Raw genomic sequence first — 27,071 nt, forward strand, 5'->3', positions numbered from 1 at the left:
CATTTATCTTTCTGTATTCGCCAACACACCACTGTCACTGAATATATTGAGCGCTTTGATACTCTCATGCACCACATGTTGGCCTATAAACCAGACTTAGACCCCACATTCTTCACCACTCATTTTATCGATGGTTTACATACGGATTTACGGGCTACAATTTTAATTCAACGCCCCTATGACCTCGATATTGTCGTATCTCTTGCCTTGTTGCGGGAAGAGATTGGGAATGATGATGACAGGGTATTTCCACCTCAGAAGTCCATGGGGTTTCAGCGCGTCAACTATAAAGCGCAGACTGCTACTCTTGCTGAAACTTCTCACTCTAGAGCCAAACCAGAGGTGCAAAGTACAGATCGCCGAGGTACTGAAAGTGCACGAGCTCCGCCCAGTTCACAGAAGCTAGCTGCACTGAAAGCGTACCGCAGAGCTATGAATCTTTGTTTCAAATGCAGTGAAAAGTGGGGAGCTCAACACCAGTGTTCGGCTACTGTCCATTTACACTGTGTTGAGGAATTGCGGGAAATTATTGAAGGATCAAACAGTTCTGATTCCTTCACTACAGCTCCTAATGATGGTGTGGAATTGGATCAAGAGTTACTCTGTTTGTCCCAGCAAGCTATGTCGGGCACTGAAAATAATGCATGTTTCAGGCTCCAAGGAGTGATTCAGAAAGGGAGGTGCTTATTCTCATTGACTCGGGCTCGTCGGGCAACTTCATCAGCTCCTTGCTTGCAGAACAGCTGGTGGGCCCTGTACCACTACCTACTCATGTCAGGGTTAAAGTTGCTAATGGAGGGATTATTGCTGGTTGACGTGGGCATTATTACCCTTCGGGTAACTGACATCGCCCTATCCTGCGCGGCCCAACTGGAGGCCCATGAAGATACCCGATGGCAAGGCGGGCCACTAGGACGGCGCTGAGAAGATTCCTTGAAGAACAAGACAGAGAGGAGCCGAACAAGGAAAGATTAGAGCTAGGTCTTTTGTAAACCTAGTCGTACCCGGACAGATCTCTTGAGACCTGGCCTCCTATATAAAGGCCAAGAGAGGGGCTGCCGAGGGACATGATCAATCTTAGCAACTTTAGCCATCATAAGTCTAGAGCTAGGTCGTCGTAGCAGTTAGCCTCTCGACGAGATCACAGCCGAAAACCTTCGGCACCCCATTGTAACCCGATATTCTCATAATCAAGATTAGACATGCAGGACGTAAGGGTTTTACCTCATCGAGGGCCCTGAACCTGGGTAAATCGCTCTCCCCGCTTGTCTGTTAACCGATGTCTCGTGTCAGCCTACAGGATTCCATCAACCCTAAGCCCCAATCGGAGGGCATTGCCGAGGAGTACCCTCGAAAATTGGCGCCGTCTGTGGGAATCCTGTCGGCACAAGATCCGTCATCGGCAGATCCAGTCATGTCGTCGGCAGCTTCATCGACACCATCATCATCATCATTGCCAAGTTTAGGAAGCCCGATTCGATTCGGCTCCTACGAGTTCAGCCCGCACAGCGACTCTTCACGCTCGACTTTCTCAGATCTACAAGGAAACATGGAGACGACGTTCGACAGTGTCCACTACAACGTCAACGCGGAAGGAGTCCTTCGACAGCTAGAACCATACGCCCCCAGGTCAGCGAGGAAATCACCACCACCGGCCGCAGGGCCAAGCATGTCGTCATCAGTCGACCTTTCGGCTGGCCTGATGGACTCGACAAACTCATCTTCGCCATCAACCCCTCAGTCGACGTCTTCAATGTCAGTTGGATCCGATAATCCCGTGTCTTCAGAAGATGACCTCGTACTACTGCTTGAACTGCGACACCAGGCACGGGTTGGGATCGAGCGACACACCGTTCATCTGCAGCGCACAGTATTCATCGGGAGAGGACAGTGTCGACAGCGTCGTCAAGGGGGTCACCTGGAAAGCGGCGCACCACCAAGTTTATGCCGCCAATAACACATGAAACGCACGGAATAGGGGAGATGGAGATCACACCCCTCGCTCTAGCAGGCGGCTAAGTTTCGAAAACAGCGCCAGTAACAACAACAACGATTACACCATCACGGAGGAAGAGTGGGCAGCAGCCAGAGCAGCCGTGCTTAATAACACAGCACTCCCTGTTGGAACTTCGGTTGGAACCCTCAATGCCTATCGCTCTATATTGGAGAAAAACCGGGAGCGTCTATCGAAAGATCAAGCCACCCTCGAGAAACGTCTATTCGCCGCAGAACAATCCAGCGAGTGACGAAGGGGCTCGCGAGGAAGCGCCTCCCGACGCAGTCAAGGCGTAGGGAAGCACCGGTCGAGGTTATCCAAGCTTTCGGAAGATGATGCTAGAGAAATCACATCGAACCTGTCCAAGTCCTTAATGACTACGGACACCGCGGGTATGCTACGGCCGAGAACCGTCGAGGGAGCAACTGCCAATCTCGCAGCGTACCTCATCAATCAACGACCCGAAGGTTCCATGGCTCAAGCTCACCGGGGCGCCTTAGAAAGCCTCGCAATACTAGGGGACAAATTGGTCCCACGGAAGGAAAAGACCACGTTACAGGCTAGTGGTTCAAAGCATCGCTCGAGGGATGCTCGAGATGAAATCACCCAAAGTAGAATCGATAAAGCAAGGCGATGACGCGCAGCTAGGGAGGAATACGACAGTGACGCCTCAGATGAAAGCCAAGAGTACGACGGCGAGCTAAGGGGGTCCGATTGCTTAAGCTTTAAGATCTGTGAGACGATGCCACCCAAAAAGTTCAAACCTACCCCACTGACGCCGCAAAGAACGATGGACAGCAGGAACCGAGGTCATGGATAGACGATTACCTACAGACTGTGACCCTACACAAGGGAAATCAGATAGCAGCAATGCAGTGCTTGCAGCTTTGCCTGCACGAGCTTGGTTGAGAGGCATGCCGAAAGATTCCATCAAATCATGGGATGACCTAGTCGACGCTTTCGTCGCGAATTTCCAAGCGACATACAAGAGGCCTGTTGGAATCGAGGAATTGTGGCATTGCCAATAGAAGCAGAAGGAGTCGAAGCGTGCATACATCGGAAGATTCACCAAACTCCTGAACGCTGCTGAAGACGTTTCCGTCAACAGAGCAATCGATGCCTTCAGTGATGGCATCCGACGTGAAACCTACATAGAGGAACTTGGGCGCAAGAAGCCGAAAACTATAACCAAGTTCATGGAAATCGCCAACAGCTGGACTGATGGCAAAGACAACGTACGAAGACCACGACAACGCAGTGACGACGAAGACGACGATCAGCCGAAGCACGACTCAGGTGGACGAAGGGATCGCCGTAAGAAAAGAAAAGACCGCAGTTACAATGACAGTAACCTGGTAGCTGCGGGGTATTCTGATCGGCAGGACGATCGGTACGACGACAGGCGAGGCGATCGGCAGGACGGCAACCGAAGCAACTCTGGAAATCGTGGCAACTACAAACCACGACCACAGAGGACTCCTGAACTACCCTTTACTGAACAGATAAATGCTCCCTGCTACCTGCACTCGTACATCGACTCTAAAGACGGCAAGAAGAAATCAAGCCACTTACTCAGAGATTGTCGACTCTAAAGACGGCAAGAAGAAGAAGCTCATCCAGCAGCAGCAACAGCCAACACCACCGCCACCTCCACCTCAGCACCAGGTCCAGCAAGCTCAGCCTCATAACCCCAACGAGTCGTTCCCACCACCACGTGGGCAGATGAGCATGATCCATAGGACAGGTGTTTCGAGAAGGGAAGTGAAGAAGCTCACCCGAGAAATCAATCTGGCAGAAAGCATTATGGCCAACATTCCCGAATATATCGAGTGGTCATCTCAGAGCATTATGTTCAGCAGAGCGGATCACCCGATGACAATCCCAAAACCAGGGCACGCTGCCTTAGTAGTTGAGGCGCAGATCGGAGGGTTCAAGATGGGCAAAGTCTTCATGGATGGCGGAAGCGGGTTAAACCTGGTATTCGTCGACACAATCAAAAGCATGGGGATCACTATGAGGATGTAGAACAGACGGGCACCTATTTCCATGGGATCCTCACCACTTCACAGGCGTACTCTTTTGGCAAAGTTCACCTGAATGTCGTCTTTGGCAAACCCGACAATTTCAGGAAGGAAAAGATCGAGTTTGAAGTCGTAAACTAGGAATCGCAGTACCACGCTATACTCGGAAGACCAGCTTATGCCAAGTTCATGGCTGTGCCGCATTACGCATACCTCAAGCTGAAAATGCCTGGGAGCAATGGGACAAACATCACAGTCTATGGAAGTTTCTCACGCTCGGACAATTGTGATCGTGACTTTCAGAGGATCGCTGCGAAGTTTGGGGTAATGCAAGAAGTTGTTGATCTTCCTTCAAAGTTGTCGGTACACGATGATAAGGAAGATGAACGCGTCAGGAAGACAAAGAAGAAGGCAGCCGATCTTGCCCCAGAAGCTTCGACAGTAAAAACTTCGGCAGCTGATGGCACAGCAGTCGTAGAAGAAAACAAGACATTGGCAATCACCGCCGGGACTCCTGGCAAAATCAACGACGCTTCCAAAATCGCTGACGCGATAGGCAAGCTACAAGATAAGAAGTACCCTCCTCTTGCTTAAGCGGACGGATAATATTTAGTTTTCTCTTTTCAACAGGGCCCTTTTTCGCCCCTTAGTTTCTTGCTTACTTTTATTAACGAGAACTTAAGTTTCGTTTCCTTAAAAGGCATTGTAGTAATTCGGAACCATATCATCATGAATCTTGTTCGTGTATTTTGGCGAACATTGGTGCAATGAAGAACACGTTGCATTCCAAAAAAAAAGCCTCTGGAATTACGAGTGCTAAAGGATGTGAAATCAACAGGGACCCCGCTCTTTTCCTGTGCTATAGATGCCTTAAAGAGTACCCCAAATAGCAAGGTTCAGGAAACACGTATATTAACGACCCACATTCGGTAATTCACTTATGGAAGCATCAAGGAACGACGGAGTCATCGGCAGAGCTAGTGCTACCGATATATTCGGGAGCTGCTGTCAGGTCATAAATCGGTTGAAAGCAAAGTTGCACATACAACGGGTTTAGCAAGACCCGCAACACGAGCTGATCACTCAAATAATTTGCTGACCAACGAACACACATGCGCTTAAACAAGCAATTAAGATTTGCCCTACCGAAATGTGCCAACGACATTAACATGGTAAAACTGCATGTATATGCACCTACCGACAAAAATAGTTTTAAACCTAACAAACACTCGGATGTAGTAAGCAATCAAGTATTCTATTTACAATAGGGACATGATTCTGAATCATCCTTGGGGAGTTTCTTTTTCTTCAGATGCCCTCGAAGTCTCTTCAAGCCTGTCGACAATTATATTGGAAGGCAGTCCCACCTTCGGGTACAGCGGCTCCAAATTGCCCACCGCGTTGGCAATTGCTAGCAGGTTTGCCGAAGGATAACGCGCAAGGATGAGGGCAAGTGTGAGTCTAGCTCCTGCAAAAAGTTGAGCTCGAACCAAGTCTCGGATTTTCTTGGTGTTGCTAAACTCTGACATCAAAGTGAACAGCGTGGGAGGAACCTCGTTCAAAGGAAACATCGTCTTCCATATTACTCTCAGCCCCTTGTAGCATTTGTCGAAGAAGCGGTGGACTTGCTGGACCCGATCTTGGAACTTTGCGAAAGCCGAAGCCTTCGAGTGCTCTTTCCGGAAAATCTCATCCGACGATGATAGCTGAGTCAATGCGTTCACACGTTCGTGAATCCGCTTGTTCTCTTCAGCAGGGTTCAGAGCTATGACTGGCAGAGGAAACAAGAGAAGTTAAGACGATGCATTCCGTAAGAAAACAAGGAGTAAGAAGACAAGGGGCTTACAGTTCAAACTTTCTGTGGCCCTATGTAATTCAGTAAGAGCATAGCGTTCTACGTCAGCTGCAAGCTCGCTCTTCTTTTTGATGATAGCAGCCAAGGCGTAAGTGCTGCGCATATCCTTTTCCATTTGTGTGATCCGATTCTTCATCCGCTGGAGTCGATCACTCTCAGAGACAGCACCCGAAGAATCATCAACAAATGAAGGCACAGGGAAAACCTGCAAGACATTGTCAAAGGGCATGATGGATTGTTTGGATTCATCATTGAAAGTTACTCCCATCGGGAGAGTGCAAGTAAATAATGTCGTAATAAGAGTGCACTGGCAACATTGCCAGCGTGGAATTTATTACAATCACAAAAGTTTCATGGAAGGACACTGTTTTAATCGAACTAAGTTACAAAAATCATGGGGCCTGGGTCTGGTTTGACAAGCTCGGACCACCTGACGACTTCTTTGCGGAAACGAGCTCAAGAAGCTGGCGAGCACACTTGAGAGCCAAAGTTTTAAAGACACCCAGGTCAACAAATTGCCCGTCTTGCTCTTTCGGCAGCTCTTTGGACATCTCCTCAATATTGGCTTTGAAGCCATGACCCATCATGAGATGAAAGGCTAGGAGGGCGCCATAGGTACGCGAAGTACGTTTGAATACCTCGATAACCTCCTTGGTGTTGACGGCGAAAGCGTCGATCAGCTACCCCAAAGTCTTGTCTTGACTAGTCTTGGGGAAGATCATCGAGTGCATCCGCATCATGGCTCCCTTGCCCTTCTCAAGGAGGTCCTGCATAAGCCGATGCGAAGCAAGAGTCATCGATAAAGTGTTCATCGGAGAATTGTCTGGAAGCTTATCCAGAGCTTCGGCGGGGATATCGGTAGCCTCTGTGAAGAACGAAATAAGAGGAGTTTATTAACAAAGGATTGAATTCGCAAAGCAATAATCAACAGGAAAGCAGAAAGAATTACTGAGCAAAGCCAGGGAAGACTGGCGAAGAAGATCATCCTTCTCAACCGCCCAAGCTTCAGCGGCCAGTCTGGATGCCTCTTCATCCTTCAGCTTCTTCTTCAGCTCCTCAAGTTCCTCCTTCAGGGAGTCAACTTCCTGGCGGGCTTCGGCAGCTATTTTTATTGCGCCTTCCAACTTCGAGGAAGAAGACTTGACCTCCTTTTGCAGTCGAGCCTTGTCAGCTTCCAGGGAAGTGAATTGGGAGGTGAAAGTCTCCAAAGAAGATATGACAGCTCGCAAATCCTTAAGAAAAGGGAAAAACAGATATTTGATGAAGGATCATTAATCAGGTTCCATTCAGGAAAACTTGCGTTGCAACAGAAAAAGACTTACAGGTTTCCCTGAAGGAGGAGTTGCGGCAGCAGCAGTCAAAGGAATATTTGTCCCCTTGGAAAGGGAGGAAGCAGTCGATATCTGGGCCGCGGGGACTGCAGCAGGGGCCGAAGCCTCGGAAGCTGCAAGATTCGGCAGAGCAGCGCTAGATTTGGCCTTCTTAGATGGAGGCTCAATGAAACCATCGTCACTGCGAAGTAGAAAAATTGGCAAAAGTTAAGAAAAGAATGTGAATGATAAGGACATAATACGAATTCTGGGGAAGAAAGCAAGGACTTACATATCGAAAAGATCATCTTTGTCGGCAAAGCCGCCGGATGGTTTCTTCACAGTCGAAGCTCTGGCATCCTCCGCAGCTGCATCAACAAAGGCAGCATGATCAACGTCATCGTCACGCATTGACCCCGCTGTGTCGCTAATATCGTTGGCTCGGGGTGGAGGATTGGTAAAGTCAGCTTCAGAGTTCATCGGGTCATCGCGTTCATCCTTTGGGCTTGCGTTTTCGTCAGTATGAAATCCTACAGGGGCTAAGGAATCTCTTCCCTAAGAAGCATCATCCGGCAGGTCTCGCAAGCTTTCGGGAGCCATGGGGATCTGTCAAAGTAAAACAAGTAAGAATAATGACAAACATATTGATCAAGGGAAACGGTGCAATGAGATTACGAAGAGGAAAATTTACCTCCATTGGTGGATGATCTGCATCAAAAGGTGGATGGATAGATATCAGTGGAATTGAATCTTCCTGGCTAAAGAGAGTGAGGCGTCGAACTTCGTCAAGCAGTTCCTTTTCTGATAGTTCAGCAATATTTATCCTAGTCTCATCCTTGGGACCCGAATATAACCACATCGGGTGAGCCCTAGCCATGATCGGCTGAACCCGACGCTTCAGGAACACAGCGGCTACCTCTGTACCTATCATGGTCTAGCCATCGGTTTCCTTGATCCGAAGAAATCTGCCGAATAACTCATCGACTGCTGGCTTTTCGTCGGGAGAAAGGATATTCTTCCAAGATTGCTTAGGCTTGGCTTCGAGAAAATCAGAGAAGCGAGGAAGCTGGGATTCGGTTGTTGAGGAGTCCCTAATGTAGAACCACTTCAGTCTCCACCCTTGCACGGATTCTCTCATCAGAAAGTTGAAATAATTTAACTTCTGAGCGGGCGACAAACCCAACTCCCCCGATGACAAAGGGTCCGTTGCTACTGCTGTATCTTTTTACGAAGAAAATTTTCTTCCACAACCCGAAGTGAGGTTCAATGCCCAAAAACGCTTCGCAAAGGGTGATAAACACAACAAGGTGAAGGATTGAGTTGGGGGTCAGTTGCCATCGTTGGATCTCGTAAATCTGTAGAAGGTGATGAAGGAACTTGTGGGCACGGAGCGAGAGACCTCGGTACAAGAACGACAAAAACATCACGGTAAAACCAGCGGAGGATTAGGCCGTGAAATCGCACCTGGGAGAATTACATTCCCCTCGTCGGAAGAGATTAGACCAAGGCTCTGAGCCCTCTTTTCGTCACGCTTCGTGACGGAGGACGCCAGCCAATCGTCGGGGTTTGACCCAGCCGTGGAGCTTGGTGGCGCTGGCGGCACCGGAGCTAGAGGAGGAGCGTCTGGAGCGCTTTTCTTCGGTGGGTTTGAAGAAGCCTTGGCGGCAGCACCGCCGCTCACAGAACTAGCGGCGGCGGTGGGGTTCTTCTTCTTCACCATTGTTGGATCTGGAGAAGATCTGGAAGCGGCGGCGGCGCAGCGGTTATGAGTGAAGAAGATGGAAGAAGGAGAAGAGGATGCGAGGATGAAGTGTTGAAAAGGGAGAGCTTGCTCCGAAAGATTATAAAAGCGCAAGAAAACCTGAGGGCTGCATGGACACGTGTAATTGTTTCCAATTAAGAGGACCCTCTTTTCATCATTGATCGCAGAAATCGAGGAGACGCCTTGGTAACTGTACGAGAGTAGCGGTCATTTCTTAAAACAGAACCACGAAGAAGTAGGATGGGCCCAGCGGGTCGTGTCCTGTCAGTCAGAAACGCAGCAGTGGTTACGTCATCAGTGACATCGTGAATCCCGCCGGAAGCATCCGAAGGAAAACAAAAAAAGCATCGGATGGTCAAACTTGAGTTTACGCACGGATCGCAGGTATCCGCACCTAGCCTCGGGGGCTACTCCTATCAGGAGCGCTGGATGCGCACCCGATAAAATGAGAACTCGAAGATATTCCTGTGAAGAAATATTTGAAGGAAAGATTGGAATGCTCAGCTCGAGTCCACATCCGGTCACAAGCGCCCGTGCCCAGACTCGGGGGCTACTCCCATCGGGAGCGCTGGACGCGCACCCGATAAAACTTTTTTGCACTCCAGGATCATGCCTGGGGACTTGATTCTGTGTAGGGTAACGTTGATTTGACATCGGCAGTTAACCAGCAAAGCTGGGTACGTTACTCAATATCCTTTATGCATTAAAACCTTACTGAAGAATACAAGCCCCGATACAAATGTATCGGATGACCTATGAAGACTTCCAGAAAGCTTCGGCAGAAGAAGACGTTCGAGTAGCACAACTTGAGTCTACGCACGGATTGCAAGCATCCGTACCCAGAGTCGGGGGCTACTCCCATCGGGAGCGCTGGACGCGCACCTGATAGAAGAAGATAATGCTGTTACAAGATGGACAAGAACAATCAAGGGAGAAGAACATTCAGTGGAGGCATGCTTTAGTCTCTACCCGAAATATCTTCGGCTAGACACTCGGGGACTACTGACGTGGGAATTACCCATCGGGTAACTGACATCGTCCTATCCTGCGCGGCCCAACTGGAGGCCCATGAAGATACCCGATGGCAAGGAGGGCCACTAGGACGGCGCTGAGAAGATTCCTTGAAGAACAAGACAGAGAGGAGCCGAACAAGGAAATATTAGAGCTAGGTTTTTTGTAAACCTAGTCGTACCCGGACAGATCTCTTGAGACCTGGCCTCCTATATAAAGGCCAGGAGAGGGGCTGCCGAGGGACACGATCAATCTTAGCAACTTTAGCCATCATAAGTCTAGAGCTAGGTCGCCGTAGCACTTAGCATCTCGACGAGATCACAGCCGAAAACCTTCAGCACCCCATTGTAACCCGATATTCTCATAATCAAGATCAGACAGGCAGGACGTAAGGGTTTTACCTCATCGAGGGCCCTGAACCTGGGTAAATCGCTCTCCCCGCTTGTCTGTTAACCGATGTCTCGTGTCAGCCTACAGGATTCCATCAACCCTAAGCCCCAATCGGAGGGCATTGCCGAGAAGTGCCCGCGACACTGGTACTCACTACATCCCCAAGTGTGGGTGGTCTTGTCAAGGTGCTCAGTTTTGAACCTCTGTGAAGATCTTGCTGATGATATGATTTTGGGAATGGAGTGGCTTAAAACACAGCCCTATGCATGTGGACTGGGAGGCAAAGTGGATGGAAGTTAAACAGCCTACAGGCAAACAACAGTTGTTCGGCATTTATGCGGATACGTCATCCTGTCATACCATCACTACTGATCAATTCCTTGAATGGTATACCAATGATGCTTTACTTTACCTGGTTCAACTATGTCTCATGGAACAACAAGACACCAAACAAATACCTCCAGTTCTGGAACAGTTATTGTCCGATATTGCGGAACTGTTTGAAGAGCCTAAAGGTCTGCCACCCAAGCATCTCTGTGATCATAAAATTCCTTTGTTGCCCAGAGCCACACCTATGAAATTGAGGCCATACCGTTACAACCCTATGCAGAAAAATGAGATAGAAAAACAAGTTGCTGAATTGGTGAGACAAGGCGTGCTGTAATACAGTTCAAGCCCATTCGCCTCTCCAGTTCTGCTAGTCAAGAAGAAGGACCTTACATGGCGTTTATGTCAGGATTTTCGCCGCCTAAATGCTATGACGGTGAAGAATAAGTATCTGTTGCCAGTTATTGACGAGCTTCTCGATGAATTGGCCGGTTCTCAATGGTTCACAAGCCTGGACTTGCGTGCTCGTTACCATCAGATAAGGATGGCGGAAGGGGAGGAATATAAAATGGCCTTCCAAACGCACCACGATCATTTTGAATAAAAGTAATGCCTTATGGTTTGACAGGGGCCCCAGCTACATTTCAGGGAGTCATGAATGAAGTCCTGGCACCGGGTTTGCGAAAATTTGTGTTGGTATTCATTGATGATATATTGATCTATAGTAAAACACTCAAAGAGCATGTGAAGCAAGTTTTCCAGATGTTGGCTGCCAATCAACTAAGAGTGAAGAAGAGCAAATGCTTTTTCGGACAAAAAGAGTTGTCTTATCTAGGGCATATCATTAGTGGGAAGGGTGTAGCTACAGATCCCAGTAAAATTGCACCTATCGTGAATTGGGTTGCTCCAACAGATGCCAAACAACTCCGCAGTTTCCTTGGCATGGCCGGCTATTATAGAAAAATTGTGAGAAGTTATGTAATCATCAGCAAAGTGTAAACTGAATTGCTTAAGAAAGGGGTTCAGTTCGTTTGGACATCTGAACATGAAGATGAAGCCTCCTTCCAAGCTTTGAAAACTGCCCTAACTTCGACTCCAGTGTTGGCTCTACCGGACTTCAACAAGAAATTTGTTGTAGAAACTGATGCTTGTGACCGCGGCATAGGGGTTGTGTCAATGCAAGACGGGCACCCTTTAGCCTTCTTAAGCAAAGCTTTGGGTCCTAAACAACGTGCTTTGTCTACATACGAGAAGGAGTTTTTAGCAATTTTGTTGGCAATGGAAAAATGGCGATCATATTTGCAGCACGCATAATTCCTTATTAAAACTGATCAAAGGAGCCTCGTGAATCTCAGTGATCAAAGACTAACAACGCCTTGGCAACATAAGGCATTGACAAAACTTTTGGGCCTCCAATTCAAAATCGCCTACAATAAAGGTTTGGATAATCGATTGGCGGATGCTCTGTCTCGCAACCCAGTTTTTGCATGTGACCAACTCATGGCAGTATCTCATAGTACTCCAATTTGGCTTGAAGAGGTGGCAAAAGGTTACTTGAATGATGAACAAGCTCAGAAACTCTTGGCTAAGTTGGCAATCAGTTCTCCATTTGGTCATTTCACACTACATGATGGTCTGATTCGTTATAAGGGCCGAATCTGGTTGGGAAATAATAGTAATTTGCAGTCAAAAATCACTCAAGCTTTGCATGATGGCGCAGCTCGTGGTCATTCTGGTTCCTATGTCACTTACCACCGAGTTAAACGTATGTTCTCTTGGCATGGATTGAAATTATTTGTCAAAGCCTGGGTTACTCAATGCAATGTCTGTCAGCGTGCAAAAACATAACGTGTCGCCTACCCAGGTCTCTTGGAGCCACTGAAGATTCCCAGTGGGGCGTGGGAAGTGGTCACTATGGACTTCGTTGAGGGATTGCATCGTTCCGCGGGATTCAATTGTATTATGGTAGTAGTGGATAAATTCTCGAGATATGCCCATTTCGTGCCTCTGTCACATCCTTACTCGGTATTATCAGTGGCTAATGCTTACATGCAAAACATATTCAAGCTCCATAGTTTGCCCAAAGCTATTGTTCACAGGGATCCCATCTTTACCAGCAAAGTTTGGAAAGAGTTGTTTAAACAATCGGATACTCAGCTACACATGAGCTCAGCACACCATCCTGAGTCTGACGGCCAGACAGAACGCGTCAATCAATGTATGAAAGCCTATTTGCGCTGTTATGTTCACTCATGTCAAACCAAGTGGGTACAATGGCTACATTTGGCGGAGTTTTGGTATAACACAAGTTATCACTCTAGCTTGCATAAAACTCCGTTCGAAGTGTTATATGGGCACAATCCAAGAGTCTTGGGGATAGACAGAGTGGAAGCATCACCTAATCTTGAAGAATGGCTGAGAGAAAGAGCATTGATGACAAAGCTACTGCAACATCATTTGGAAAGAGTGCAACAACGTATGAAGTCGCAAGCTGATAAAGGTAGAACAAAAAGAACTTTTGAAGTTGGAGACTGGGTTTTTCTCAAACTCCAGCCTTACCTTCAGTCATCTGTTGAGCATCGGGCCAACCATAAACTATCATTCAGGTTCTATGGTCCCTATCAAGTGGAGCAAAAAGTTGGCGACGTTGCTTATAAGCTCAAGCTTCGAGAGACAAGCATGATCCATCCCGTTATCCATGTTTCTAAACTAAAAAAGTCAGTGTCCAAGGACACTCCTGTGTTCAAGGAGCTCCCTACTGATCCTCCAGCTCTCCAAGTGCCGGAGAAAATACTTGCTACTCGCACTAGGAAACTAGGGACTTCCACTCGCAAGGAAGCTCTTGTTCGTTGGACTGGACTTACTGATGTTCTTGTAACCTGGGAAAACTTGCAGGTCCTAGATGCACCGGCTTGGGCACAAGCCGGTTCTGAAGAACTGGGGGATGTCACGAACCCTGTGCGTCGTCATGGACGCCAAGCAAGGAGAAAGAGGGAAGCCGAGACACTGAGAAGTGGGACCCGCGAAGAGGTACAGCTGCGCCGGTCAAGACGTGAACGACGCCAGACCGCATGATTCAATGGACCCGAGTGGACTAGCTGATCGAATAGCTCTCCGCTTCTTTGCCACATCGCCCGAAGCCTGGCGCGTCATGTTCGTCTTAAGCACCTGGAGGCAGTAGTTGTATTTGCTTTTGGAAGCCACGGAAGAAATAGAACTGCCTCTGTATCCCTCCTCTCTGCTTAGATTTCTCTACATCTTCATCCTCCTGCTACTACAAGCTGTATCACAGATTGGTACTTGTGGATGTGAACCTGGAAGTTGAATCTGGGAGATATATAACAAGGTTCATATCACATGTTTGCCTAGTGCATTTTACTTGGGACGAAAATGAAGCGGAAACTTTCCGATTTTTCTGAGGGAAAACGATAATGGAATGGAAATATGGAATCTAAAACAGAATTTTGCCAAATAGTAACGGAAAACGGAAACTTTTTGGTGGAAACGGAAACGAAAATGAAATAGCGTTTTTCGGTGGAACAAATCTGTTTATGGCTAATATAAAATTTATGTTTTAGGTTTAATGTGTGTGGCTCAACCGAACAATCTTATTGCATGACCTTTTCAAGCCAAACTTCAAAGCGGCTCATCCCAAAACTGACCACCACGTAATAGCTTCATATATATGAGAAGGCTTCCAGGATTCGACCATTTCACTATTCCTTAGTAAATCGATCACCGCGCTAGAATTAGGGAGCAAGTTTGTTGATTCGCTTGAATGATTAAGTCGTTTTTGCATGATTCAAGGGTTCTCTTGGTTCCGACAAACATATGCATTGCTCCGTGCTCACACCATATTCGGTTCATATCTATTTTCGGCATATTTGCTTCCTTTTTGTTTCTGCATTTTTATATTCATTTTTGTTTCTGCAAAACTATATGAAAAAGGTGGCAGCACTCAGTTTCGTCTGCTTCCACTTAGGGGTGGAGCATGGAAACCGAAAATAGAACCGAAGTCAAAACCAAACTAACCAAAGCCTCGGCTTTTGCTATTACCTGCATTTTTTCGGTTTTCATTTATACGAACTGAATTAAATTTTGTAGAATTTGATTTTTAGCCCCACCAACCGAGTGCACAAGATTTTCTGCCTAGGCATATTCAAAGAATGCATGAGATGGTTGGAGACCCCTCATAGTGAAACCATCGAGATCTCCCTATTACCTACTCCTTCATTTTTGTTCATACTTTATGGCATGATAGAGGAGATCCAGATTTACTGAATCACCAAATGGATTTAATTCTCCTTCACCAAATGGGGTAAAGTTTGTTCTGAAGCTCAACCATTGTCGTGCTAAAGCTACGGTCCGTTCTTGTGAGCCTCCAATTAAGCTGTGAAGATTACCTCAAATATGTCTGTGATGGTTCAGTTGCCGCCTCAAAAGAACCACGTAGTGGCATTGTGTGAGGGCTTGAGAAAATACAGTAAGTTATTGGTTATTGCAGCTATTGATGAACATATACACACACAAAAAGAGACACAGGTATCGTCTGCTTGAAATCTCTCCACTTCCCAGACCGGCTCCTCGCCTTTATATCCAAAAAGGAGGGAAGAAACTGAAAAGGATGGATTCGCCAAAGAAATTGTGTGGAGAAAGTCTTCTTTTGATATGATTATCCACCGGCTGCTAGAAGCCTAGCCAATGTACTCATCCGGTGCATGCATGTGGTAGCATTTGGTGTAGGTAAGAAACCAACAAGATGCCAAACAATGCAATGCTATCACTGAACACTGAACATCCGGTGCATGTGGTAGCATTTGGCGCCTGGTGGAAAAAAAGTCAGAGATGGTGAGGTCGAGAGGACTTAGCCAGAAATCGGGGACTTATCTGGTCACGGTCAAATCGCAATTTTGTTTACTACTCCCTCCTGTCTTTTAATTGATTTGGGTTTAGTACAACTTTATACTAAATTTGAGTCAATTAAAAAGAATCGGAGGGAGTACTATAATTAGCTTTTCGAAACATAATACATTTCGGAACGCAAGCCATCTACCACAGTTGCCGAGTGCTGACATGTTTGCCGAGTGCATTTTAGAGCAATTCCAATAGTGTAACCAGCTGGTAGTTATAAGACAAGTGTCATGTCATCTATAGCCTACTTAGAGCCAACATATACAATAGTCAGCTATAAAAATGTAGTACTTTATCAATATATGATTCACCTTTCACTCTCACAAAGTGCCTAGGAGCACGTGCTATAGTTGGCTCTTGCATCAGAGCCCACTCTTCTTCCCTCTCCTCATCTCTCCTTCAACTAAGCAAGTAATATACTATTTTAATCCTTATAGTCAGCTGACTATAACTTATTGTACTTATTTTTACCGGCCACTTGACAAGTAGGTGGAGTTCTCAAATACTCACTTGACAGGTGTCCATATTATCGCCATAGTATAACTGCGGTTAATGGCACGCAGATGGCTAGAACTGCTTTCCCAGAAAACAAGTTAAAATAAAAAAAACATAGGCATATTTTGTTTTGAAGAATGAACTTTTAAAATTCCAATAATAAAAAAAGGAGTTTCCTAATTTTAGACTTCTTTTAGTGCAAGAAAAGGGTTTATTTATGCAAGTGCAAAGAATATGGTTCAAATGGCATCAATGTTTTATTTATTTGAATCGCGGGGAAACTGTACTACTAGAGGGGATTCGCTTTGAAAGATATGAATGAGACCAAATTACATACACAAAACTTAATTTGCACCCAGTAAACCTTCCTATTAGAGTGAGATAACTCTCTGAAATTTTGTTCTTGATTTATGGGTGATAGTAAAGATCTTGAATTTGAAAATTTCTCGAAATGTATGTTATTTTCAGCTCTAACAATATATGATATTAGTGAAAAGTTTGTCGGAAACTATGTTAGTATGTCAGCTTTGTTTTGATCTTTAAGCGATCATCCGTACCTTCCTCTTTTCTTCATTCTCTCATCTCCAACTAAGAAAAAAAAAAATCTAACAGTGGCTCCTCTAATTAATGTTGACATCATCACATTGGTCATGCCCAAATCTAGCAACAAACTCAAAAAGAAAAGAAAAAACTAGCAATTGATCAATCACCAGAGAACACGAAGCTGCTACCTGAACTCAGCCAACAAAGAACAAACACGCCACATGTCATGGAAATGACCACTGCAAGTATTATAGGGTGTAGCACGTTATTGATGCGGGGAAAGAGAAACGTAGCCATCTACGGATGGAGGTGCATAGGGACACGGGTTTTGCCCAGGTTCGGCCCCTCCAGAGGAGTAAAGGCATACGTCCTACTAGATTGTATTGCTTTGAGATCTCTTACAATGGGGGCTCAGCCAGTCGGCGTGGCGACTAGGAGTGGTATGACGAGATTTGATCCGTTTTAGGGTTTAGCCCGGGGATTTATATAGATACGGAGATAAGATCGAGTATAATTGATCGCTATAAGGCCATGATTCTTTCTCCCGCGTCCAAGTTTTCAACCGCCTCAGTTGCACGGGCCATCACTCCTCGGGGTTTAGGCCTAGTCAACTGGGGTTTAAGCACCTTCTAGTCCTTCTCCTTGACGAGTGAGCCCATTGGTGGACCCGCACGTCCCCATCACAACACGCGCTACACATATGTAATTCATAATAGTTGTCGTATACTGTCAGCCTGTGATTTGATAGGATATGGTACTCTCACTCATTGACTCAGCAAGTCAACAAATGCCATGAAATTCTTGTGCGACGAGCCGCCCTTGCTGGTGCATTTCGAGGCCGCATCCTTGAGGCACATCGCCCTCTTCCTGATTCCTTCGTCGCCGATGACCTTCTCCACCTTGCTCTTCACCTCCTCCTTCGTCATGACACCGTCTTCACCGGGCGAAACCGCGAGGCCGGTCCTCCACACATCGGCGACGTAGCTCCGGTTCAGGAACTGATCGCTGAAGTATGGCCAGCACAGGACGGGAACACCGTTCCGGACCGCCTCCATGGTCGAGTTCCACCCGCAGTGCGACACGAAGCACGCCACCGCACGGTGCGCCAAAACCTGCCGGAACCAAACAGAATCGTATGTCATGGTGAGCTCCGATGGCACGGTAATGATAAGTGAAGAGAAGACACTCGAGCATGACCTGCTGCTGAGGGCACCAGCTGACGATCATGCCCGTGCCGGCGACACGTTGCTGGTACTCGTCCAACCACGGCTTGCTCAGGCCGGCAGCGAAGTCTGGGCGCACTACCCACAAGAACGGCCTGCCGGTGAGCTCTAGCCCCTCCGCGAGCTCCTGGAACTGGCGCGGGTCGAAGATGGCCATGCTGCCGAAGGCCGCGTACACGACGGAGCCGTCGGGCCGCGCGTCGAGCCATTTCAGACACCTCGTGTCCTCTGACAGGAAGTTGCCCACGGGTTTCCTGAACTCGCTGTCGGCGAAGAGCGGGCCGATGGGCAGGATGCTGGGGAAGAGCTCGAATGCGCTGGCCTCCGCCTCCAGGAACGAGTTGCAGACGACAATCTCGGCGAGGTCGTGGAATTTGTTGTTCAGGCACACGAGCTGGAAGAGGATGTGCTGCCCCTCGGGAGGGCCGGCGTTATTCCACGCCAGCAGCGATGTGTGCAGCGGCGGCATACCGGGGGCGAGCTGCAGCGTCTCCTCCCTCTCCGGCCATCCTGTAGTGCGTCATACGATTGTGCCGGCGAGAAACTGATCACTCCCACGAAGCAAGAACAAATGTGCATATCGATCATTCAAAGAATTCGTAGGTTAGAACTTAGAACGACGGATGGAATTTGCGTTATATACCCTTGTCGTTGAGGACGCCGTCCTCGATCAGCTTGGGGATCTTGAGCATGATGGCGAGGCTCGCAACAGACGCCGTGCTGAAGGAGGCGACCCGGATACCGAGCTTCTTGGCGACCTCGAAGGACCACCCCATGCCGACGTCGCCGACGAGCCAATTAACCCTCGGCCGCCCGGACGCCTCCATATCCCCGACGAGCTTCTCGAGGTATCCAGGCATGTGACGCGAGAAGGCGTCGACGAGCTTGTTGAGGTCCTTGCGGTCCTCATCCCCGGCCAGCCCGTCCGGGATGGACTCCAGGTGAATGCCGCGCAGCGCCTCCGGCAGCGCGGCGAGCACGAGCGCGTGGTCCACCTCGGTGTTGACGAAGGTGACCTCGAAGCCGTGGTCAACGAGACGGTGCGACAGCTCCATGAACGGGGTGACGTGGCCCTGCGCCGGGAACGGCAGCACCATGACGTGAGCTTTCGCCATGGCTAAGCTCTCCACTGTCCACACACACGAGTAGCAGCAGCAGCCACAGGCCACAACAAGAAACAGCTGTAGCAAAAACATAGATATACACCGAAAATAAGTGATTTGGTTTTTGTCCAGATTTATCTAGACGACTGGTCCGAACCACTTATTTTCGGACAGAGGAAGTACGTACAGTATAATTTTTTAAAAACAAAGATATCGGTTTAGCACTGGTGCACCGTGCATTGCTCATTGATGCAGGTGGTATAGTTTGGCGCTTCGTGCAAAGTGGCTGCGAGAAGTTGCCAGAATCGATCTTGCCATGGTCAGATTGCCATCTTCATTACCAATTCTACGATTCCATCTCTCTCAAACCAAAGTTATGTAACTCGACGTGGAATGCCGACACTGACGAATCACAGCAGCAGTGCAACTCGACGCGACACTGACGAATCACAGCCGCAGTGCTAAACCGACTGCAGATTTCAAGCACGGACATGATGTAAAACACAGCCTGATACCGAACACCACTAAAGTCATCGATCTACCTGTGTCATCAATAATATCGTGGCGGCTAACCTGTACAGCATCCACCATATAGTGAACGGGTCTAAGAAAATCCCATATACATCTGCTATTGGCAACAATATGAGGAAAAATAATACTACTCTGTTTGGCATCGACAGTGCAGGTACAGCAGCCAGTGAGAACTTTTGGGGTGTTGAAGAACTCGACAATGACAAAGGCTTTCTTTTAACTACCATTCAAACGTGTGCAGCCATAAACAATCCGGATTAGACACTTGCGGTTTTATTTTTGTTTGCAGGAACTTGGTCAAAGTTAGGTTCTATATCTTGAATGAATTATAAGAGCTTGATAAACCAGATTTTCAGCTTGACCAGATGCACGCGTGACAAGGCAAAGCATGAGCCACATTAACATATTGATCTAGAGCAAAGCATGCGTGAGAATGAAAGTGACTGCCACTCCAATGAAATGAAACAAGACTGAAAAGCTCGTGCGGAATTGATCAATGTGGTGATGCAAGCAAAATCACTTTGAGCAAAAGCTTGATTATCTTAATGTATAATAAAACTGGAACAGCAAGGACGGTGCAGCCAAATTAATAAGCATCAACATACATGTCATGATCCATAACTAATGAGGTAGTACATTTGGTGCTTGCTCAAAACAAGGATTCAGACATGCAAGCACCACCAATCCAAGTTAGGCTTCATTCTTTGAATGAATTATAAGAGGTTGGTTGTGACTCTGAGTTGTGGCACATTAATGGGTTAACATATTGTGCTCGAGCAAAGCATGCATGAACAAAAGTGTCTGGTATTCTAATTAATTAATGGAAAGAAGGGATTGATCAATGTGGAGAGTTGGAGAAGTAGGCAAAACCTCTTTGACCAAAAGCTTGTATATCTTTCTGTATAACAAAACTGGAACAGCAAGTGCAAACAAATTAATGAGCATCATAATACATGTCTTGGTCCCTAACTGATGATGAGGTGGTACACTTGGTGTGTTCTCAAATCAATGATTCAGAAATGCAAGCATCACCACGTCAATGCCTTCGGTGCACCACAACTGAACAGGATACATCATGCAATAATGGTGTGCATACAGATTAGCGCTTTGCACTGCCTGGGCGAGGGGGGCCAAAATAATTCGTCACCAAACCCATAACAGCGAACCTGGCAAAATTCACAGAGCTTAGTGAAGGAAATAAGCTACTTATGAATGAACTTACAATGGACATTAAGGACAAAAAGTAAGAAAAACAGAGATATATATATAGAGAAAAAGTAAAACAAGATAAAATGCTTTCTTTTTGTTGGCGTAATCATTTTCTAAAGGATTCGATTTTTGTTTAATAATGTGATATAACTAAGAAGATACTACACATGTTAAGAGTATTAAAGTCACTGTCAAGATGAGCAGATGGAGATCTCTATCTGAAAACTGACTTCTGCTGATGGACTAGTCTGTAAGCAAAATGTGAACACAGAGGCAAAGTCAACACAGCAAGAGTTCCTATGTAAGCCTGTTCCTATCTTTGTAAATACTGGCTGCTTGACTATTGATTTTCTTTACTAAGTTGTATATACTGTTTCCATAATAAACCAATCAACCAAAGTATCAAACAGATCATCTATCCTAAGTTGGGTCAATTGGTAATTTCCAATTATTGTTGACTGTTTCAATAATGATGAAGAGTAAGGACACAAATTACAAAAGAAAGGTTGATATATGAATAACTTTCACGACAAATCCTGTTATCCTAAATATCCTTTTGACTCGTTGAATTACATTCCTACTAAGATTACAGAAAAGCAGAATTTGGATTGTATGTTCGATGAACAATGATAAAAATCAATTAACCAGAGCAATGAGTGAGAACATGAAATGGTTTTCCACTTCTATGTCAATTTACTAACCAGATCGGCTGCATCTCTTATCATGATATTTTTTTTAAATCATTAGTCTGTGCTTTCTAGAACTTAGTTACTTCTCACTATACCATGCTAACCAGAACCATACGTTGAGAACATGAAATGGCTTTACAAAAATATTCGTGAAAAATCTATTATACTTATCTATGCTATTATATTGGAGTTGGTCATTGGTCGTCAAACACGTTTCATGGTGGAGATTGGGACCATCCAATCACGCAATCTACCCCCTCACCGTTTGATTGGTTTTTAAGCCAGGCATGCTAATTAACTACCGTATGAAATCAAATCGCGCTTACCAAATAGTTTGATTTGTTTCCTTTCCTCGTTCTTCTAGATCCGCACTCTTCCCTTCCAAATAATCGCTGCTTGACCGGCCGTCTCTCCAAATCCCGCACACCCTCTCATCTCATCTCGGAAAGGCCGATGGCCAGGCACAGCCTGGGTCGGCGCGGTACACCAGGTTGGACGTCATGTCCAAGATCCATCACATGAACACGTCCTACAAGTCGATGGTGGCGCTGGCGGTGGTGGCGATGTGAGCCAGGAACAGGAGCACGCTCTTCTCCGCCTTCTTGAGGCTGGAACGCTCCACGAAGGTGCGGTAGTCGTTCTTCCTCTGGCGAAACTAATCGCGGAAAAGCTGCTGTTAATCAGGTAACCCGCCTGATTCAGAAAAGTTTCCGTATTGGCTCGTTGACTCCGCAGACACCAAAGGTGTTGCTTCCATTATCGCGCCACCAAGCACCAGATTCTGAAAAATGCTGCTGACAGGTGCTCGGCGATGATGTGGCGACAGGTGCTTCCAACAGGCGCCTCAGTAACGATGCCAGGCCGACCCGCACACACACGTGCTAGGAACGGGGAGGCCTACAGGAGCGAGACACAAGGGTGGTGGCCATCGACCTCCATTCGTTCACGCTGTTCGGAGACGAGGAACCTTACACGCGGCAGTAAGGTCTCTGTTGCGTGTAACACCGGCAACCTCCTCATTTATCCCGAGATCTGGAACTCAGGTATCTGACTCTTACCCCCATTCCCTGATCGCCTCCATGTTCCTTCGATGACGGTGTAGGGTGCAAAGTGTTTCTTTGCCACCGATATCATGCACTGCAGACACCATTATTCATGACATTTCTTGGCATAATTTTATATCCAAACTTGGTGCCTTCTAGATTTATTTGTTGCTTGATGCCTAATGCATATCTTTGTAGGGAAAGCAACAAGAGTTAATTGCAACGGCTGCACTGCTGACACCATTATTCATGAGCCATGTCCTACAAGCGATCTATTTTGTTGCTTTATGCCTAATACATACCTTCGCAGGGAAAGAAACAAGACTTATTTATTACCCCTTCTTGATGTTGCCTGTAGATCTTCTCAATGCTTTATGCATCTAAGTTTCATCAGATGTAAAGATTTCAGTTGCCTTATGGCGGGTTTCTTGATCAGTCTTTTTCCCTTGTGCTCCCAGAAATGTGTACATTGTCCCTACCTAGGGCCTCTCTTCTCTGGACCTCCCAGACGTCTCCAGTAATTCCAAACAAACAACACCTGTGCTCCTTATTTCTCCATCTAATTCTTGGCTCCAAAGTTTTCATATATCTAACCATTTGCAAGTACAACGTGGTGGTTTTGTGAGAATTGATAGTACGCATACATTAAATAATAGGGACATTGTTTCTAAATCTGGAAGTCACAGATCCATCTGTACAATAGTGCAGATGCAAGCACAATATCACCTCCTGATTATACTTTGTCAATGTTTGGAGCAATTAAATAAGTGGACCACTTGATGGTAAGCAATCCTGATGAGATATATATATCAGTATAAGTATCCTCATCCAGTTCACCGTCTCAGTTGAGAATTTGAGATGCATATGATTTGGTTGTCCAAGGTCCACTAGACAAGTACACCTCCAGTGATCCGCTTCTGTTTTTGCTCAAGGCCACAATTCGGGATCTCAATTTGTTATTGATGGTTTTTCTTGCAGTTCTCCTATGAAGATTGTCCTTTAATTTTTTTAATATGTTTGTTTCGTATTGCAATCGTTAGATTTTGTAACAGCGTGCCTCCTAATAGTTTGCACTTCGCAGCCATCTGACAGTCAGATCCATGCAAAGGCGATGGCGAGCAAGAAACTGAACAACCTCATCTACATTGGAGTGCTAGACAAAAGTTAGCAGAGATACTCAACCCCACCTCCAGGCCAAATGCTGAAATGTTCCACATCAAAAGAGACTTGAATGGCATTGCCCACAACTGCGGTCATCAGGTTCTTAGGCAATCTCTAGGTCAACCTATCTATAGTTGTGTCTATTCAGCTCATTCTTCACCCTCCTGCCCTGCTATCTCCACTCTAATCCATTTTTATTTGGCAGGACTATGTAATGCACCTTACTGTGCAATTGAGCTAAATAAAAGTTTTGCCGCCTATCTTTGCAATCAATAAATAAACTTTTGTTGTCATTTTCCTGTCGCAGTGATAGCTAGATTTTTTTGTTGTTGCATCCTACACCAAGAATCAGGTTCTCAATGTTGCCATCCTTTTCATGAACCTCCTAAAAGTGATTTGACAACATATAAAATTTTACCTCTAGCTATCATGTTCAATTTTTCTAAGAAGTCGTTTGGAAGCCAGGCTTTCATTTCATTTGTAGCATTTTGAAATGAATACATTCATTTACATTGTAATTCCAGAAATGCACACTTGTTTGGTTGCCACAGGAATTGCAAATGACAGCAGAATTCAATATTAAATTTGTAAATGGCTTCCATACAGAAACGAGAATGACTGGTCTCAGTTCGGAATCATGTTTACCCATGGCATCATTTTGCTGGATTTCCTAAATGAAATGACGACCTAATTCCGTAGCAACCAAACAGCTCACCTATGGAATTCCAAAATGAATTCCAGGGCCAAATGATGGATACCAAACGACCTCTAAGTTTATTCTTTCAGTAACAATGCATGGATATTAAAGTTTTCATTTCATCTAAATGTATATATATTTTTAGATCATATCCAGTTATGGTGACAGTAGGTCCCAACATGATGATGCTTGAAGGGAACCAAGACTCGCCGGGTTTTACACAACCAAAGGAGGTGCGAGCAGAGAATCGTCTGTTCTGTATGACCATATTTAAAGGGTTGGTTCTAAAAACAAATAATTTTCATGTAGAATGGTTATGAGCCGAGGAAGAAAATTTCTGTGCACTTGCTCAAGTACCGAGCAAATGAAGTCAGAGACAACATCGATGGCATTGTACGAGAATATCTAAAGTGCGTCAAGCAGTAGATAGTAGTTAATGAAGGATAACTAGTTGGGTCCTTCAATTATATTCATACGACGACAGAATTAGTGAAACACGCTTCAAGAAAGGTGGAATCTTAAAGTTTTTACAATGCTATGTGCTATATTTTTTGTACATGTGAAGATTCACATGTACTATATGTATTGCGTGTCAATAAAAGGAACCGCGGCAACACAGGGCATTCAGCTAGTAAGTTATAACAGTGGAAAACTAGCAAATATCAACATTAGATTGCCAAGTCATGAGAATCTCATGAGCCATGAGTGCAAGCTACCCCTTCAAAATTAACTAATGGCCTGTTATATTGTGGATTTTTGAGTACGTAATATCTGCTTGGGATCAGCTGATTGCTGACATCGTTACTTCACTATGCAAAGACAAAATATCCGTCAAGCTTGCCCTTGTCAACATACACCTAACGCTCGCTATGATTGTCCTTTTAAATAATACTTGGTTATTGGAATAACAAAAATAAAAACTTCCGGCAAGGAGCATGTTGTGTTTTTATCAGGTGATAGTTTATCAGCTATGTCATAATCTGCACTTCTATTGTAACACTGGTAGAACTTAGAAGAGTGTTTTTTATGATATTTTTGTGGTATACAGGACTGTGCCTCATATGCTGGAGATTGAGTATTATGTAACCACAATGACTCAAGTTGCAAAATGATCTTCAAATCGAAGCGAGGAAGTATTGCTAAAGAGCTTAAAGTAGCATCCTGACTTCTCCAACCACAAACTACGTAATAAAGGGACAAATGCAATTATGTCAAATTAAGGAGCTCTAGTAGCCAACAGCTAAAGGCACGCACGGGGGTAATTTGCTGAAGTGCATAATTTCATCACAAGTAAAAGTACAGGAACTACGAAATCCAAACGTACACAAGTACAGTCTGTCAAAGTACTCGACTGGCAGACTGCTAAAGTATATGTTGCTGTAAGGTTGTCTAGATTTTGACTGTATAGCTAAAGATTAATAGTCCATAAACCTCATATACGTGAAGAAAACTCACATGAAAGCCATGGAGAGCTGCTTGAGATCATTCTCGAAGTTCTTCATGTTTGCCAGCGACTGCGCGCAGAAGATGATGGCGATCCACGAGCACACCTTGTACTGCAAATCACATAGCGAAGTCAACTCTACCGCAAAAACAAACACCCTACGTGCCCCAACGAACACATCATGCTACCAATCGCGCAGCAAACCGCGAAGGAGCACACCCTCGGATCTGCCAATACAACGAACACGGCATCTCCCGGATCCAATCGCCCAACTGCTACTCGGGTGTTAAAACTAAACCTAGATCGTAGCAGCGGGAAGGTGGGCGCGTATACAGATAGATGCTGGAAGCCTGGAAGGCCGCACGCACGAGAGCAAGAGGCGTGGTGGCTTACGTGCATCATGACGCCGACGACGCCGAAGACGACGGCGAGGAAGCCCGCGTAGTCGACGGGCAGGTCCTGCGACGACAGCTTCGGCGGCGCGTAGGGCCTCGCCGTCGTCGGCTGCCTCGGGTCGTTCGCCCCGGCGCTCGCGCCCCCCGACGTCGTCGCCTCCTTCATCTCTCTCTCCGCCGCTCGTCCTCTCTACCCTTTCCTTTTCGAGATCTGAAACAAAACTGGAGCAGAAACTGATGAGGAAACAGAGTACTCAGAAGTAGAGAATAGTTTGGGCCCGGCCCAGTACGGCCCACGGCCCGGCCCCACGCCGCTTATTGGTCCTTTGCTTTCCGAGTCAAAGACCGGATCCCCTAAAAAAAGTCATAGACCGGAAGAGGCGGCGCCGCCAAGATGGAAACGGAGGCACCGCCGGCAGGGAGGCAGCCGAAGGAGTCAGTGGAACTGACGCTCCGGATGTCCCACACCCTGACGCTCCCCATGGCGCTCTGCGACCCCGGCGCCGACTCCGCCGCCCTCGTCGGCGACCTCTCCTCCGCCGCCCCTGGGCCCGCGTCCAACGCTATTGCGGGGCCGACCCCAGCCACCGTACCTCTGTTCCCCTCCGGCCTTCGCCAACCCTAAGGTCCGTGCCCCCGTTCTTCCTCAATGAGACCGCTTATCAGTTATAGTTGGTCTCGACATTCGTGATGTATGGGTAGGCCTCGTGAGTCCATTTCCTTCCGTTCGGTAATTTTTGATTGGCTGCTGTATATGTGTACATGGTGTTTGTGTCAACTCTGTTACATTATACACATTGGTTGGATTCACTGAAAATATACAGAGATGAATTGATTGTAAGATATAGAACAATATCTGTACACTTGGGCTGCCTATGGATAATTCTGAATTCGACAGTTTCACTGGAATATATGGTTTTAATGAACTGTCGATTTCGGTATTGTTACTGTTGTT

The 27,071-nt window shown here is 46.3% G+C and overlaps 2 protein-coding genes across 2 annotated transcripts; both read right to left on the minus strand.

Moving 5' to 3' along the window:
- Positions 1 to 17,112: 17,112 nt before the first annotated feature.
- Positions 17,113 to 19,051, minus strand: LOC127292782 (UDP-glycosyltransferase 83A1). Its single transcript, XM_051322236.2, has 3 exons — positions 18,488 to 19,051; positions 17,819 to 18,354; positions 17,113 to 17,733 (listed from the first exon to the last, which is right to left on the minus strand). The coding sequence occupies exons 1-3, from the start codon at positions 19,038 to 19,040 to the stop codon at positions 17,386 to 17,388; spliced, it is 1,437 nt and encodes a 478-aa protein (XP_051178196.2). The 5' UTR covers positions 19,041 to 19,051; the 3' UTR covers positions 17,113 to 17,385.
- Positions 19,052 to 20,338: 1,287 nt separating this feature from the next.
- LOC127292783 (protein Asterix) lies at positions 20,339 to 26,358 on the minus strand. Its single transcript, XM_051322237.2, has 3 exons — positions 26,115 to 26,358; positions 25,733 to 25,833; positions 20,339 to 20,644 (listed from the first exon to the last, which is right to left on the minus strand). The coding sequence occupies exons 1-3, from the start codon at positions 26,280 to 26,282 to the stop codon at positions 20,578 to 20,580; spliced, it is 336 nt and encodes a 111-aa protein (XP_051178197.1). The 5' UTR covers positions 26,283 to 26,358; the 3' UTR covers positions 20,339 to 20,577.
- Between the last annotated feature and the right edge of the window lie 713 nt (positions 26,359 to 27,071).

This window comes from Lolium perenne, chromosome 4 (assembly GCF_019359855.2).
Source record: "Lolium perenne isolate Kyuss_39 chromosome 4, Kyuss_2.0, whole genome shotgun sequence".
In the NCBI taxonomy this organism is placed as follows: Eukaryota; Viridiplantae; Streptophyta; class Magnoliopsida; order Poales; family Poaceae; genus Lolium; species Lolium perenne.